This window comes from Sceloporus occidentalis, unplaced genomic scaffold, assembly GCF_023333645.1.
Source record: "Sceloporus occidentalis isolate IW3139 unplaced genomic scaffold, rSceOcc1.0.p SCAF_130, whole genome shotgun sequence".
Classification (NCBI taxonomy): domain Eukaryota; kingdom Metazoa; phylum Chordata; class Lepidosauria; order Squamata; family Phrynosomatidae; genus Sceloporus; species Sceloporus occidentalis.
In genome coordinates, this window is record NW_028317110.1 from 951,633 (window position 1) to 969,643 (window position 18,011).

Consider the following 18,011-nt stretch of genomic DNA (forward strand, 5'->3'; position numbering starts at 1 on the left):
TTCCTGGGTTAGACAGGCGACATGTACTGGGGCATTTATCTCATCCTGCTGTATATTACCTGGCATTTCATTTTCCTCTGTGAATACAGCAGAGAAGAATATATTTAATAGATTAGCTTTTTCCTGATCCCCGTCTATAACTTCTCCCTCATTACTTTTTAAGGGGCCAACGCTTTCATTGTTAACCTTTTTACTATTTATATAGTTAAAGAACATTTTGGGGTTTGTTTTACTCTCTTTGGCAATGAGTCTTTCTGTCTCCAATTTTGCTGCTTTTATCTGATTTTTACATATTTTATTTTTTTCCCGATAGCTTTTTAGTGCTTCCTCACTGCCTTCCTGTTTTAGTAGCTTAAATGCCTTTTTTTTGCCATTTATTGCCCCCTTTACATTTTTATTTATCCACATTGGTTTTCTCTTGTTCCTGACTCTTTTATTCCCATACGGTATGTACCTTTCACAGTGAGAATTTAAGATATTCTTAAAAATCTCCCATTGAGCGTCTGTACTCTTGTTTTTGAGGACATTTTCCCAATTTACAGTGTTAAGGGCTTCTCTTAGTTGATCAAACTTTGCCCTCCTAAAGTGCATAGTTCTTGTGGCTCCTCTAAGAGTTCCCTTATTGAAGGACAAGTTATAATGCATCATATTGTGATCACTATTTCCTAGATGTCCCCTGACCTGCACATTAGTTACTCTGTCAGGTCTGTTGGTTAATATTAAGTCCAGTAGGGCGCCCCCTCTGGTCGGGTCCTGTACCATTTGGGACAGATAATTATCCTTACTTATAGTCAGAAACCGGTTTCCTTTATGAGATTCACAGGTCTCGGTTTCCCAGTTTATGTCGGGATAGTTAAAGTCCCCCATAATAACCACCTCATTGTGATTAGCTGCCTTGTTTATTTGCTTTAATAATTGATCTTCTGCTGCTTCCATTATATTTGGTGGCTTATAGCAAACCCCGATCAGTATTTTATTATTTTTCTTTCCATATATTTCTACCCATAATGACTCCACATTATCATTTCCCTCACATATATTCTCCCGCAGTGTGGCCTTTAGGCTGGACTTTACATAAAGGCAAACTCCTCCCCCTTTTCGTTTTTTCCGATCCTTCCTGAATAGACTATACCCCTGTATGTTAACCGCCCAGTCATAGCTATCATCCAACCATGTCTCTGTTATACCCACTATGTCATAATTTTCTTCAGACATTATTAACTCCAGTTCGTCAGTTTTATTGGTCAGACTTCTGGCATTAGTAAGCATACAATTTAGAGGTGTATGGTTTTTTTCCCTATGAAGCCTATCCCTATTAACTATTCTAACCCCTCCCTCTGCTCCACCCCCAGGTACATTTATAAGCCCCAGCTCTCTATCTACACTATCTTCCCCTTCTATATTGTAGTTTCCCTCCCCCCCTTTCCCTAGTTTAAACACTCCTCCACCCTTCTGACCATCTTCTCCCCAAGCACAGCTGCACCCTCCCCATTGAGGTGCAGCCCGTCCCTACCGTAGAGCCTGTATCCGACAGAGAAGTCGGCCCAGTTCTCCATGAACCCAAACCCCTCCTTCCTACACCAGCTTCTGAGCCACTTGTTTAGCTCCCTAATCTCCCGCTGCCTCTCTGGTGTGGCACGTGGTACAGGTAATATTTCAGAAAATACTACCTTGGAGGTCCTTGCCTTAAGCTTGCTACCTAAGTCCCTGAAATCATTTTTAAGGACACTCCGCCTCCCTCTCACTTTGTCATTGGTGCCAATGTGCACCATGACTGCTGGGTCTTCTCCAGCCCCTCCCAGTAATCTGTCAACCCGATCCGCGATGTGCCGAACTCGAGCGCCAGGCAGACAACACACTGTTCGGCGATCCCGGTCTTTGTGACAGATCGCCCTGTCTGTCCCCCTAATAATTGAGTCCCCCACTACCAGCACCTGTCTGGCCTGCCCTGCGCTCCTCCTTCCCTCCTTACTGGAGCAGACACCCCTCTGGTGGTCAGAGGCAGTGACTTGCTGCAGTACTGCTAACTCTGAACTAACATCCCCCTCATCTGCCAACCGGGCAAACTTGTTGGGGTGTGCTAGATCAGGACTAGCCTCCCTGGCGCTTTTCCCCCTACCCCGCCTTCTAACTGTAACCCAGCTAGCTGCCTGACTGTCCTGTACCTCCATCCCACTATCCTCCCCCACCTCTACCTGCGAGAGAGCTTGCTCAGTGAGCAGCAGACTCCTCTCCAAGTTGTCAATAGATCTCAGTGTTGCCAGTTGCTCCTCTAGACTCAGGATTTGTGCTTCCAAATGAGCAACCCGCACACATCTCGCACAGCAATATGCACCCTCGAAGCGCTGCTCAAGGATTGCATACATTGAGCAAGATGTACACCTGACCGCATTGTCAAACATGGAGGACATCTTGGCAATGGGGATAGCTCCAATAACTGGCAAAAACAGACAGTAAGGCGCAAAATATATATAAATATATTATATGCAATCACAAGGATTTATACTTTACCCTCCTTCTTGCTTTTTAACTCCTTCTTTGCTTGTAACTCCTCACTTAGAGATGTCACTTAGGAGATTCACCCCAGCTCAGGATTCGCTTGTGTGTCCAAGCTAAATGCAACTGCAAAAGCCAAGCAGAACTCACAGACAGGGACTCAGCCTGCCGAAAGCCAATGCGATAATGGCCCTCAATATATATGCGCAAACAGGGGCTCAGCCTGTATAGTGTGACAGGGGCTCAGCCTGTCTGAAGCCAGAAGCAATAAAGGCTCCAACAATAAACTCCGAGGCACACAGAGAATAGAATAAATTCAGGGGCTCTGAAATAGAGGGACCTGCAATAAAAAACAAATGAATTGAAATGAAAAACGAGTAGAAATATAAATAGACTAAAACAAATCACAAATGGCGACCAAATCACGGAAATACCCGAGATCCGGACGCCACCAAAAACATGGCCGCCGAAAACAGCAGCAAGGAGACAAAAAAGAAACCAAGATGGCCGCCGCCACTGAAAAACCACGAAATAACAAAAATGGCGGCGAAATCTCGCGAGGCGAGACCTCCCCGTCAAACCAACATGGCCGCCGAGCGGCAACGAGGGACAGAAAAGCCCGCGAAAACCGGCAACAGCACCACCAGCACAACGAAAACGCCGGCAGTAAGAAACACCGGCAGAAGAGAGTGAAACGAGGTACTGAAAATGCGGAACAGACCGGGGGGGGGGGTGCTAGTGGAGAAACGGGAAAGCCCTCAGGAGAGGACTAAGATAGAAAAATATTAAAGCCTAGGGGAGCATTCCCTAAAAGGCAGAACCATACAGAAAAACAACAAAGGGCAATAGACAAAATAGAGTAATAACACAGAATCTGTAATAAACGAATCTGACCTGTCACTATCGGTGAGCAGCAAAGAAAGAGGAAGTGGAAGGACTGGCTAGGGTTTATATACCTTGTGGTGTATGCCTATTGGTTGTTTTTTCTTTTTCTATGTTTCTTTCTTTGCTGCTATTGGTGAGAAGTAAAGGAAGATATGCAAAATAGGAAGCCTCCTGTCTTGCCTTAAAATTCATATTATGTCTGGTGGGGTGGGGGTTTAGGGGGCAGGAAGCTGACAGTTTATACAGTGTGGAAGGGGACAAATTGGGACTTGCAAATAGTGGTGTGTGCAGTAGGTAGGGTGCACTGGTGTAACTACAGGGGACCCCTGCGAGCTCTTCTTCCTGTCTCCTTGTACCGGTAAAAAATAGTTTATAAAGGGCCCTTCCGACCTGGGACACACTGATCCAGGGCGGAAGGGCCCTTTATAAACTATTTTGAACCAGCACGGGGAGACAGGAACATATCGGGGTCACGTGACATGTGACCTCGTGGTGAAACTGTTGCTGCTCGTACAGTGTGCACGAGCAGCCGGAGGGAAAGCTGCAGGAGCAGTATGAAGTGTAAGCGGCCCCAGGATGTGGGATATATATAATATATGGATATATACTTGTGTGTGAGCATGCATGTGTACGTGTGTGAGCATGCATGTGTAATTGTGGGGTGAGATGATGTGTGTGTTAGTAAATATGAGTAAGTGTGTGTAACTTGTGTGTGTTTGAATATGTTGTATGTGTGAAGGGAGGGCAAAGAAGACACATACTCCTTGTCTGGAGGCAATGATGGCACATACTAGCTGTTGAAGTTCGGGGGCTGGGGGGAATTGTTCGCACCAATAGTTTTCAAGGCTATTTTGACACTTTTGCGGTGCTCGTGTTTAGCTGCAGTTTCTCCTCTCCCATTTAGTGTAACACAAGTTATATATTGTGTTTTTCAGGACAAGAAGGGCTTTCTTCAGATACCATTGTTTTTTATCATCTCATCTAATTTCCTATAAAAAAATAATAATAAAATATGATGAAAATTGAAAGGACTTTTTTTCTCTCTTATTTGAAAAGTCTTTTACATATCTACAAAAGCTAATGAGAAAAACCTGCTAAGTAGATTCTACTATTTGTCCTGAGTTTAGAAATACCCAATGTTTTGGTTTTTTTGCTTATTATAGGGCAATAAATATAGTTTTGCTATTTCAAAACCATATTTTTCCAAATCTGGTCATTCTGCCTCATGTGTTATTTGGGAGTTCGATTTCTGACTTTGAAGCCAGCCAAGGCAATTTACCCCATCAAACCATATATTTTTGAAAACTAGAACCCCAAGGTATTTCAAATGCTGGTATTTTAACCCATGCACTAATTCTACTACCACCCGAATTGTACTTTAGGTGTGACTTTACAGTTCCTGGTATATGTCACTGCCAAACCAAATGCCAATATGTTTTCAGCAACATCTCTTGAGTACAGTGATGCCACCTATGCATGGGTTTGTTTGGTTGTTTGGGGCTTAAAGACCACATTTGGGAAGTGCCCTTTTTTCATCTTGGTCAGTGCCTATGCCCTTTTTGGGACATCTTTGAACCGGGCCACTTCAATTTATCCCATCAAACCATTTTTTATTTTTTTTTTATTTAAAGCAGACACCCCTTGGATATTTTAAATGCTATTAATTTAACTATTTCCATGTCAAGATTTTTGGGAAGATACACTGCAAATTTTAGCAGTTGCTCATAAAAATAATTGTTTAATTTAATTTTTTTAATATATTTTTTTGAAACATAAAACCTCAATCAATGAAAGAACATTTAGCCAGTCTTTCATTCTATCTCTCGTTCTGTAATTTGTGGCATTAAAATGTCAATGTTGTCCGTCCGAACTCTACTGTCGCTAGTCCATAATTTTGTCCCCAACAGGACCCAGGGAAGCTTGCAACTAAGTTATAGCCAGCACCTACACCGTTCCCGCGGTGACAGTTATCGCCGTCCAAATCCCCTACAAATAGGGCCAGACCGTGGGCCGGGCGGCAGGCAAACTAACATTGAAAACAGCCGTTGAGCGGCTGTGAGCGGGATTGGAAGCCTCCTCCGGTGCCAGGGGCGGGCTGGGCAGGGAGACAATCGCCCCCCAGGCCGCCAGAAATCTAATCTAAACGGCCGCTGCGTGCTGATGCGGCCGGCCGGTACTACTTTAACTCTTTTTTTTTTTAAATTTAATATGGCAAGCCGGAGTGGTTTGCCATAGTACATTTTTTTTTTTTAAAGTATTAAAGTATTAAAGTACCGCCGGCCGTCAGCATCGGCACCCAGCGGCCGTGTGCGATGGCCGCCTAGTGATGGGAGCAGCGTGAGGGGTGAAAGCTCCGCCCCCTCGCACTCTGGAGCACCGGATGTCGTGTCAGTGACATCCTGTTAGCATAGAAAATGGCAGTCTGCAGCTACCAGAGGACAGAGGTCAAGATGAAAAAGCCCCAAAGTGGAAGAAGTAGAAGGTCAGTAAACTAATTTATTTTTTGAACAAACTGTATAATATTTTTTATGTAAAAGCCTTATGCCCCTATATTCCACTCTGCCTCCCTGATATGCCTTATACCCTCCTATATGCCACTCTGCCTCCAGAAATGCCTTATAGCCCATATATGCCACTCTGTCCCATGATATGCCTTTTAACCCCCTTAATGCCAGAGTGGCATATAGGGGTATAAGGCATTTCTGGAGGCAGAGTGGCATATAGGGGGTTAAAATGCATATCATGGGGCAGAGTGGCATATAGGAGGGTATAAGGCATATCAGGGAGGCAGAGTGGCATATAGGGGGGCATAAGGCTTTTCTGGAGGCAGAGTGCCCCATGATATGCCTTTTAACCCCTATATGCCACTCTGCCTCTATAAATGCCTTTTAACCCCCTATATGCCACTCTGTCCCATGATATGCCTTTTAACCCCCTATATGGCAGAGTGGCAAGCCTGGGGCAGATGTGCATAACTGGGGGGCAGGTTGGCAAATAAAAGGAAATAAAAACAAAAAATGCATCAATCATAGCTTTTAGTAAATATGAAAAAAATAGTTTACATTAATTTACCACATTTGGGAAGTGCCCTTTTTTCATCTTGGTCAGTGCCTATGCCCTATTTGGGGCATCTTTGAACCGGGCCACTTCAATTTACCCCATCAAACCATTTTTTTTATATATTTTTTTTGAAACATAAAACCTCAATCAATGAAAGAACATTTAGCCAGTCTTTCATTCTATCTCTCGTTCTGTAATTTGTGGCATTAAAATGTCAATGTTGTCCGTCCATAATTTTGTCCCCAACAGGACCCAGGGAAGCTTGCAAATAAGTTATAGCCAGCACCTACACCGTTCCCGCGGTGACAGTTATCGCCGTCCAAATCCCCTACAAATAGGGCCAGACTTGCCCACCGGGTGGGCCGGCAGATCCGTGGGCCGGGCGGCCGGCAAACTAACATTGAAAACAGCCGTTGAGCGGCTGCGAGCGGGATTAATTAATTTAAAGAAATAAAAATGTTTGCAGTAGCAAATGTTTTGATTCCATTATGTGTAATGTATTTAATTTATTAGGGCCTTTTAACACTTTTGCTTTCTGGCATTTTAATACAAATAATGTGATAAAAATAATTTTTTATATTTATTTGTACGGCAAATAGTGTGACTCGGGTATGTATAAGGGGTGCGTGTGGGTACAAGAGCTCGACCGCGAGATAAACTATATGGGGCTGGTCTCCAAATGTTTCCAAGGCTGCTTTTCAGTCCCAGTCCGGCCCTGCCTATAAAGTGTGCCCATTCTCTAAAAATGATGCGGATTTCCTTTGCCAAGCTTGCCTCCATTCTCATTAGAAACAAGAGATTGGATTTAAGCAATGCTAGAGTCGGTGGGGATGTCTGGATCCACTGCTGTAGCATCGACTTCCTGGTAGCCGCCGTCAAGATTCTAAGTTGAGTTTCCCTTATATTCTATTGGGATTCTTCCCAGAATAGCCAGCTCCGATGGGACGTGTCCCAAAGGGAGTTATAATCGTTTACTGTAGGTAAGCGTGGCTGCCCAAAAAGCCCTGTGCCGAGGCCACTGCCTGAAACAGTGGTATAAATCTGCTTGAGGTGCATTATATTTCATGCAACTTCCATCAGCCCTAAGTCCCATTTGAAAGAGACACGGGGGGGATATGCATAATGTGTAATTTTCAAAAGCAAGTCTGTGTAAAGGGCAGTAGGTAATGCCCTACTTGTTGCACAAGCAGCCTAGTAAATATCTTCCAACTCCAAGGTGAGGATGCCCTGGAGCCACCTACGGCTCCCCCTTGTAGTATAGGTAAGCATTGTGGTCCTCTTACAAGAGACAACACCATCGCTGTTGAGCACACATGTCCTGAGGTAGGGCTAATTAGCTGATCCAGGCGATTATCACAATCCTCAGAAGCAAAATATCGCAGTTGAGCCATAATGTAGCTACATTATTTGAAAATAAACAAACAGGGATATCGGCAACTCTGGTCTCATAGCTCTTATCCCATCATATGATGTGTATCATCTTGTGTGTATGTCACTATCTATCCAAAGGGTATAGGTGTCCAGCTCTACCCTCCTGAAAATGAACTATTAAAAACCCAATTCTCGTGCTCACAAGTGTAAGTGAAAAATAATTATGATATACTTCCACAATACTTCCCAGATGACTGCAGCAGCCCAAAAAAGACACTCTTGCTCAGGGTGTAAATGTACCAATAGACAGATGATTGGGGCGCAGATACATATAGGAAAAATAATAATATAATGATAGTGCAGCGTGTATAACCAACAATAAATGTGATTTGTGTTATAATTGCACTCACAAACAATATAGATGCTTCAGACCCATCAATGTGTGGTAGAAAGATTCCTTTTATTAATCTTCATAGAGAGTCTATAAAAAACAAACTAAAATAGTGCAGTATCTTTAGGCAAAAACAAGTATGGATGGTAAAATTGCACTCACAGTTAGTATATGCACAACATGAATAGTGTGCATCAGTAGCGTACCTAGCGGGGGGAGGGGGGGCGGTCCGCACCGGGTGCCGCTGATCAGGGGGGTGCCAACTTGCCGGCACCCCTCCAGAGACGGACAGTAATGTCCGCCGCTGGAGGAGAAGGCAACTTCTGCTGTGCGCCGGGGTTTGTTGTCAGATCCCGGCGCACAACACTGAAGCCGCGCCCACAGTGCCCTCTGACCCGGAAGAAGACAGAAGAAGAGGAGTGAAGAAGACAGAAGAAGAGGAGCGAAGAGGAAGAAAAGGAGCTTACTGCTGTAAGAAGAATAGAGGAAAGGTAGGAAATCATTCAGTGAGAGTGGATTGGTATGTGTGGAATCTGGATTGGTATGTTTGGAATCTGTGGATTGGTATGTGTGGAATCTGTGGATTGGTATGTGTGGATTGGTATGTGTGGAATCTGTGGATTGGTAAGTGTGGATTGGTAAATGTGGATTGGTAAATGTGTGAGAGTGATGGGTGTTATGCTGTACCATTTCCAATGTCTTTTTCAGTATATAATTATGCTCTAAAGTACATCATAACTCCCATCACTCTATACTGTTCCATACAGTGGCAGAGATGGGAGACAGAGGCCTTGCACCCCCACCTCAGGACTCCTGAAAGGTAAGTGAACTTCAAAGGGGGGAGAGGGTAGATAGGGAGAAGGGAGTGAGACGGGGGGATAGGGGGTAGATAGGGAGAAGGGAGTGAGAAGGGGTAGATAGGGCAGAAGGGGGTGAGAATGGGTAGATAGGGAGAAAGGAGGGTAGCAAGAATATTGAAATAAAGAGTCAGAATGAGAGAGCGAAAATGAATGGATTAATGTGTGGATGAATTGTTTGAATGAGTGAGAGGATTAAAGAATTTGTTAGAATGCATCAATGAAAATGTGTAAATAATTTGTGTGAAAGAATAAATGATTGTGTGAATGAATTGTGTGAATGAAAGTGAATTAGTGAGTGACTGTAAAAGTGTTTGTGTTAATCATAGGTGTATAGTTGATTTGTCAAAAAGGCAAAGATGGTATAAGCAGGGTGTTTATGGGACAAAAATGGCACAGGCAGGGTGTTTGTGGGACAAAGATGGCACAGGTAGCGTGTTCATGGGACAAAGATGGCGTACACTCGGCTGTTTGGGAACAATGCTGACTCATGCTGGGCTGTTTGGGGGCAAAGATGGCACGTCCTATGTGTGTGTAATTTGGGTGCTGGTCAGGTTCTATGTGGGCAATGTGGACGCTGTTTTTTTTGGAGGGTTATTAAAGAAAGCACTATTATATGTTCAGTAAATGTTATATAACCCCTTAATGACAAAGCCTGTACATGTACGGGCTCAAAATGCATTGTTTTCAATTGGTTTAGGGACCGCCCATTGTCCTTAAGGGGTTAAACGTATTTATTTTACTTATAAGTTATTAATTTATTTTTTCAGATTTCTTGTTGTTTACAGTTGAAATACAGTTTACAAATTGGTGCAATAAATATTCTTAACATAATTTTGTAGATGTCTTTACATTTGGTGGGGGGGGGTGCCACTTACAGGATCCGCCCCGGGTGCCAAATACTCTAGGTACGCCCCTGGTGTGCATGCAAGCTCGTAATGCCAGAAAGTCCGCAATAATTCAACTGAAGAAAAAGTCCAACAGAGTTCTTCTAGAACTAGTTCTTCTATGTTGTGTAATGTAATGTAATTGTGTAATGGGTCCCTGGGGTGGAGTAGCAGGATTTACAGCTCACCTGGGCTCATCAGGAGGGTTTAAAAAACCCAGCTTGGTGCAATTCACTCTTATTCCAGCCAAGAGAGCTGCTGGAAAAAAAAACCTTGCTGGATTTATTTTGTTTGGTTGGGGTGTTTTGTTGGGAGGTGGGGAAGCCACCCCATCCTAGAGAGGAAACAAAACCCTGTGTTTAGTTAGTGCTCAGATGAGCAAGGGTTTATTTGTTTATGTTGTATTTTTGTTTAGCTGCTGTTTTGAAGAAAATAAGTATTTACATTTTATCTTGAATTGGTTTTTATATTACCCTAGAAGTGATTCTGAAAGATCTCTGACTAACTCCTTGTGCTTTAAAGGACGTTAAGTTACAGGGGTTAAAAGGAATATCAGGGAGGCAGAGTGACATATAGGGAGTTAAAAGGAATATCAGGGAGGCAGAGTGGCATATAGAGAGTTAAAAGGCATATCTGAGAGGCAGAGTGCCATATAGGGGGTATAAGGCATATCTGGGGGCAGATGTGCATAACTGGGGGGCAGGTGGCAAATAAAAGGAAATAAAAACAAAAAATGCATTTTTCTCAATCATAGTTTTTATTAAATATGAAAAAATAGTTTACATGTGAATTAATATTTACTAGTAAAACTTTTTTTCTTATAGGGTAGTCTTATATTTAGGCTTTTTCTTTTTTTCCTAAATTAATATTCAAATTTTGAGGGGTCGTCTTATTATCGAGCAAATACATGACTTCAAAATCTCTTGTATTAACTAAACCAGATAAAAATGACAGATTTATCACTTCATACCGCCCAATTTCCTTACTGAACTAGGATCTAAAAATAGTTTCTATGTTACTTGCCAATCATCTTCAAAAATCTATACATGTATTGCGTGGTAACGGCAAAATCTACATACATCCTGGACTTTCTATGGGTCTACCTCAACATCCGAGACATAGAAGGGCAACTCAGCCAGGGTCCCTGACCCTGTCGCTCCCCAATGAGGCATAGCTGTAAATGATCCTCAGGGGAAACAAATCACACCGGTGCTGATGACATCTGTTATGGACCACATCCATCATACCTCTCACCCTCTCTGGACAGCCACCCAGATTTGCCCTAGGTGCAAGTCCCACCATGTACTTTCTCCTTTAGACTACATGGATTTTTGAAGGTACACTCAGAGGTAACCCCACCTTCATGTCCACACCCTCTGGCCCTGTTTGTCCATCCCCTTGGCTTCCTCACATGCTGCCATGAGCAGTTTTCATGGATAGGACCCTCCTGCAGCACTACCTATTTTGCATCGTATGTTTGGCGTGGCTTGCATTTGGAGCTCAACATCTCACGTGCCATACTTACGGTGGCTCACATTACATGGCCCATGATTTATCTGGATTCCCACTGTTATTGATGTTTTTCATAAAAGTCTGTGGTTTTATATATAACGGGTACACTAAACATTCTCAACAAGGCTATTCTGAGTTTTTTAGCTAGGTTTAAGAAGGGAGTGCTGGCAGTCGGTGAGGACCCTTCGATCCTAGGGTCAACACATCGGGCAGGGTAACACATGTCCCCCTGTCACAATACCGCAGATTTGCTCCAACCTAAGTAACAGTCTGGTTTATTGCACCTGGAGGAAAGGGAGTACACGTTCAACTCCCTGTCTATTCGCAGATTGACTCCTTTTTTGTGGAACACTGCCACTTCCGAGGTGCAGTCATCGGGTCAGCAGAGTGCACTGACTACTTCCCAGTCTCCCTGCTTTTGAGTGCTCCCACTTTCAGGCCCTCTCGGACCACCTGGAGATTCAATGAGTCACTTCTGTCAGACTCAGTGAACAACCTCCCAGAGCGCATCTCAACTAACATTAGTTAGTCCTTAAGGGTTTTTTTTCATACAAAAGACCTCTCACCTCAAAAAGTCCCACTCTGGAGAGTTACAGTATTAACCACCCTTGAACAAGCCCACAAGCGCAACCATGCACCAGCGGCCATTTAAGGGCTTCTTTTTTACACAAGGCAACCAATTTCATGATATTTGGAGGCTCGTGTACACAAAACCATTAGTCCAGAGAGGGAGGTGGAACTGGAGGTCCCCATCATAGCCGAGGAAGTAGCTTTGGCCCTTAAACAACTTCAGTTCAGTAAGGCCTCAGGACCTGGCAAAGGTATTGAATTCCATCTCAGAAGGCTGCCGGTTAGACTCACATCACCTTGCAGCCAATATTATTTTACTGCTGAAAGAGGGGAAGAACTTAGTGCTGCGCTGGGTCCTTTCCCTCTACTCCGCCCCATCCGCTAAGGTTTACATCAATGGGGCACTGTCCCACCCTTTTGACATTTCCAATGTTACTAGGCAGAGTTGCCCCCTGTCCCCCCTCCTCTTTATCCTCATCCTAGAGCCCCCATGAAGGCTATTAGGAACAACCCGGACGTCTCAGGTTTACAAAACTCAGAGTACCACCGCAAGATTCTTGCATACACAGACGACATCCTGTTTGTTGTCCCTGGGCCTCTGATTTTAATGTACTTTCGTATTTAAATCAAAATGGGGCTCTCTTGAAATATAAGACCAATCGTGATAATATATGTGCATTCATCAGTGTTTGTTCACGTATACATATTTACATATCTATTTTTCTCCTCTCACTTCCCCCCAGTTTTTTCCTCCCCATGGTTCTGGCAGATGTAAATTGACATGGCTTTGCACCCACGACCTGGGCGCCCCTAGGCTTAACTTGCACCGTTTTATACTCCTACCTCATTCTACTTGTGTTCCTTACATCCATGATGTGTGAAAATGTACACTGCAGTTAACCAAGTCTCCTCCTGTACAATGCTCTTATGATTTGGATAACGTGGCACTCCTTACCAGGGCCCATAGTCTGTAGGAAGGAGGCTGGCACTCAGTCCCCTCCAGGTTTCCATGGCTTCCGTGCCACTGGTCATTCTGCCCCATGTCCTATTTCGGGTATCACTTTTTAAGCTTGTTTAATGAAATGACGTGTCAGGCACGTCGTAGGTCGTTAAGTGACCGTTTTTTCGTGACATGACCCGTCAATAGGCGTTAAGGGGTTAAAACTCAACTAGGGCTGCAACTAGCGATTATTTTCATAATCGATTAGTTGGCCGATTATTTTTTCGATTAATCGGATACAATTTTTTACATTTTTTAATTTATTTAAAATAATTTAATAAAGTAATGTAGGATGTTAAAAAGAAATGGCAGAATAAAAAAACTTTGATAAAAATGCATTTCTTGTTTTAATTTCCCAACCTGCCCCCCAGTTATGCACATTTGAGCCCAGGCTTCCCACACTGCCTTCCACATATGCCTTATATAACCCAGTATGCCTTATACCCCCTGATATGTCACTCCGTCCTCCCCAGGTATGCTGTATACCCCCCTGATATCCCATAGTGCACTCATAGATTTGCAGACTCGTTCACAGACACAATACTTTTATAAATAAATACAGGGTTAATCTTCACTGCCCCCAGGATTTAGATTCCCCTAAGTTTGCCCCCTTTATCTCTAACCGCACCTTAAATTAACCTTATTAAATTAACTAAATTAACCCTCAGTCCTCAGCATTAAATTAACCCTGAAGACCCCATCAACAACTGCCCCTAAATTAACCCATTAACTATAACTGCCCCTAAATTATCCCTAAACACCCCATCAACCACAACTGCCCCTAAATTCACCCTGAAGACCCCATCAACCACAACTGCCCCTATATTCACCCTAAACACCCCATCAACCACAACTATCCCTAATTTAGCCCTGAAGACCCCATCAACCACAACTGCCCCTAAATTAACCCATTAACTATAACTGCCCCTAAATTATCCCTAAACACCCCATTAACTATAACTACCCCTAAGTTAACCCCACCTCCCCTAACTTTCAGCAGCCCAAATATTAATTTTATACTCAGTTAGAGGAGTGTCACAGCCATGTGGATGCTACAGGAAATGGGCAGAGCCAATCGGCCATTTGGCCCCGCCCCTTTCTACCTCCCTGTCCCTCCATGCAGTCACTGCTGATTGGCCCCGCCCCTTTCTTTCTCCGGCAATGATTGCAGGGAGGGACTGGTAAGTAGGAACTGCTGCCGTGAGTCACACTTAAACGGATTATAAAACGAGGGGTGTTTTTCAGGGTATTTGCTCTGAAAAAACCCTAATTTTATAATCAATAAAAATCGATAATGAAATTCATTGGCAACGATTTTCATTATCGATTAATATCGATTTTATCGATTAGTTGTTGCAGCCCTAAACTCAACAATTTGCAGTGTTTGGAACCCAGAGTTACAATAAGTGGTATAATTTTCTAGGGTATGGGGTCAGATTTTAGGGGACTGCCGTGGGTCAGTTGTATGTGGAGAGGTTTGTTTTTCTCTTCTAGTGGGGATTTGATGTTGATCCACCACTGCTTGGTCCAAAAAGCAGCCCCCCAAATCGTAGCGGCCAAAGTGATTTGCTGATCACCCCACTACAAGTGCAGTCTTGTTGTAACCTGTTTCAATGGCCAGGTTTCTAAATCCGGTGACATATTCTAAGATACCCTGTGGGGGTCGTCGTATATGGCCTCCATGGCTCTGGAGAAGTAGCACCAGGTATCAAGGACTGAACTGTTAGCGCAGAGAAGGTGATGGGGCCATGTTTGTGGTTCCCCTGTCAGAGAAATAACTGTGTGTATATAAACATAGTCCGTGGTATAGGTCTTTGGTTTAAGTGTAAAGAGAACTTGACATGCCGTAATGAAACACTGATATTGTGTAGGTCCCCGGACAACTTCTACAGTAAAAGGGACCCGGGGCACGAAGTAAGAGGCAGTGTCTTCGTGTCGTTGAGGAGGAGAGTTCAACTGAGAAAACTCAGCAGTATAAGAGGGAGCAGGGCTTGTATCTGGTTCTGTAGCTGGCTTTGTCTTGCTTGTAAGTCCAATACGGTCTGATTAAGGGTGGCGAGTTGCTGAGTGAGGGGCCGTGATGGCTTCGGCCATACCTGCAGACTTTTAGCAAAGGGATTGACAGTAGGAAACAAACTTCACACACTGGGAGTGAAAGTGAATCAGAGGAGGAGTGGGTTTTTAAGACAGAAAGACTAAGTTTACAAAAGGCACCACAACATCTGTGAAAATTAAACAATACTTACACTTATCTAAGACTCTTCACACTCTTAGAAAGCCCATGGAACCCCTTCTGGGGAATGGAATGGAGCTTCTTCCGTGTACCGTATAACAGAAGAGGACTGGAGGAGAGAGTTAATATAATTTTAAAAAAAAGTATTTACATAGAAAAATACTTTAAAGCTCCCATGGAGAGGACCGGAATCATGCCGTGCTATATACTATTTATATAGTTAAAGAACATTTGGGGTTTGTTTTACTCTCTTTGGCAATGGACATATATTGATACTCTTATCTTCGCATAGACTTTTTGCTGTTTCTTGCTTACAATATCATTGGTTGGAGTAACTCCTCTAGTGACATTATGTGAGTCAAAGTTCACGCAGACAACCTCCGCTGCTGCCCGGCACTTCCCATCACCTTTTGGGGAAAATGTATTTGTTTGAGTTATACGGATGAGCTATTGTTCTTTGTTCAGTCTTATTAATAACCAGGTCATCCAAGAGCAATTTGTATTGCCCTGTATGTATTTGTATAACCGCTTCAGGACCGGCATTCTCATACTGCGTCTTCCATTGAAGACCGCAGTTTTATTTAAATATTTTAATTCCGTGCTTGTGATTTGCTTCAAAGTGATCACGTGCACGTAATTGAGGGGAAGTGGCTGCTACGGATCGCTGGGGACACCCAGCGGTCAGTAGCAGCCACCCCTTGCGATCCCAGCGTCATCCATGACGTACCTGGTACGTCCCGGGCTGTGGGTGACACCCAACCAGGAAGTACCAGGTACGTCACCGGTACGGAAGGGGATAATGACATAACATTCTTCATAACTAAAGCGCTCCATTCCTTTTGTTAATTTTGTAACTAGACTCTGCATTTTCTATAATGCAATTTTGTAAGAACAGGTGCCCAGACTTGCACTGCATATTTAAAGTGGGGTCTTATACAGAGGTAAAAGTATATGTTTTTCACTTCTGTTATTATTTATTGACTTACGTAGCACCAATGTATTCCTGGGAGCTGTAACATGGGTGATCAAGCACTGCATCATATAAACTGAAATTAGAGAACTTAAACTGTAATGGCTGGCCCCGCTCAAAGGAGCATGCAATCTGATTTTATTTTGTATGTCACAAAGCCTTTGTTAGACTTTGCTAAGAAATCTTATTGGGGAGGCAACTTGTGAAGCATACATATTTGCTACTCCAGTGTAATTATAGTAAATGTTTCCACTATTTCAATCAAAATGTGTTTCCTTTCCAACAGATTTCTCACTTCAAGATCCCACGTTACATTGTGTTTGTAAACGAATACCCTCTGACTGTTTCTGGGAAGGTAAAGTAGATGGGGATTTTAATCAAAGCAGTGGATGGTGTGAAGTGAAGAACTGTATGATGAATAAGAGTTTTTACTAAGAATGTATGTTAGTTCAGTGTTTTTTTAAGAAAACAACAATAACTAAAATGACATGGGAGTATTTGCATAAAGGCAATTCATATAAATCAAATGCAGTGTATGCAATTGCAGTGGGACTGTTTATTTTTCACTTTAACATTTAAGTAAAAGTCTGCTGCACACTAAAACATGACATTTATTAAAAACACATTAAAAACCTAGATACAGGACCATCCATTCCAGAGCTGTAGATAACTTTTAAAGGCTCACCTGAAACCACTCGGTGGAGTCACAGCTCCTGTATACTGCTATGTCACAGGTAAATGGTTCTTTGCAGTAGGCTTCGTATACCTGGAAATGCCTCAGGAAAGGAGAGAGATGCCAACTTTAACATCAGTATCCCCCATGTAGTCCATCGTGGTCATGTGGGCCACACACCAGACATACTTATAGAATTTGACCGCAGATATAAACCATTCAGGCCATATCGTTTTAACAATAACTATATAAACAAGTGCAAGGTGAGGTGAAGTGTTCATTACATTACATTTATTTATAAAGTGCCGGCAGATTCCACAGCGCTGTTACAGTCAGTAGAACAATTTTATATACAAAAACACATACAATAACAAACTGGTACAAAAGGAGAAGAGGGCCCTGCTCTTGCGAGCTTACAATCTAGTCGGTGGTTGAGGGGGAAGTGAGACAATAGGAGAGGACTGCTTGGATGAGGATGTGTTGATCTGGTTCCGATGTTGTTGTAGCCACTTTCTGCAGTGGTACCTGGTATGTCGTTTCCCTCCCGTTTACCTCCAGTGTAACTCTTACATAGCCACTTATAAGGAGGCCACTTGGGGAGAGGCCACAGCAGCTAAATTTCCAAGCGTTCAATATACTTCATATGTGTCTTGCAGAAAACAAATGCACATTGTCAATTGGATGCTGGAAAACGTATTTTATTAATAATTTTATTATATTTCTATTTTAGATCCAGAAATTCAAGTTGAAAGAATTAATGGAAACACAGCTAAAGTTATAAGGACCACCATTTCGTGTTTTGATTGATATCCCATCTCCTGTAGTTCAACACATTTTCTGGGATTCATACTACTTCCTATTATAGCTCCCAATACCCTTATTTTAACATCACTGTCAGATGGTTGTATGGTGTAACAAATTGTATCAATTGAAATGAATATAAATAAAGACAAATGACAACATTCTGGATGAACAAGACAGTGGTTTTATTTAGTTTACAGCTGTCTAAACAATAACCAAACAAAAATAACTTTGAACAATAACCAACAAACTCTTGGCCCAAGCCACAGAGTATCAAATAAAAATGAAGCAGTCCAACTTCCCTA

General features: G+C 42.9%; 1 protein-coding gene across 1 annotated transcript in view; it reads left to right on the plus strand.

The window, feature by feature from the left end:
* Positions 1–17,686, plus strand: part of LOC149281549 (medium-chain acyl-CoA ligase ACSF2, mitochondrial-like) — a 161,069-nt gene extending 143,383 nt beyond the window's left edge. Inside the window, exons 17-18 of the mRNA XM_089499134.1 lie at positions 16,519–16,587; positions 17,636–17,686. Coding sequence (XP_089355260.1) covers positions 16,519–16,587; positions 17,636–17,686 — 120 coding nt within the window. The remainder of the gene's footprint in view (positions 1–16,518; positions 16,588–17,635) is intronic.
* Positions 17,687–18,011: the final 325 nt, after the last annotated feature.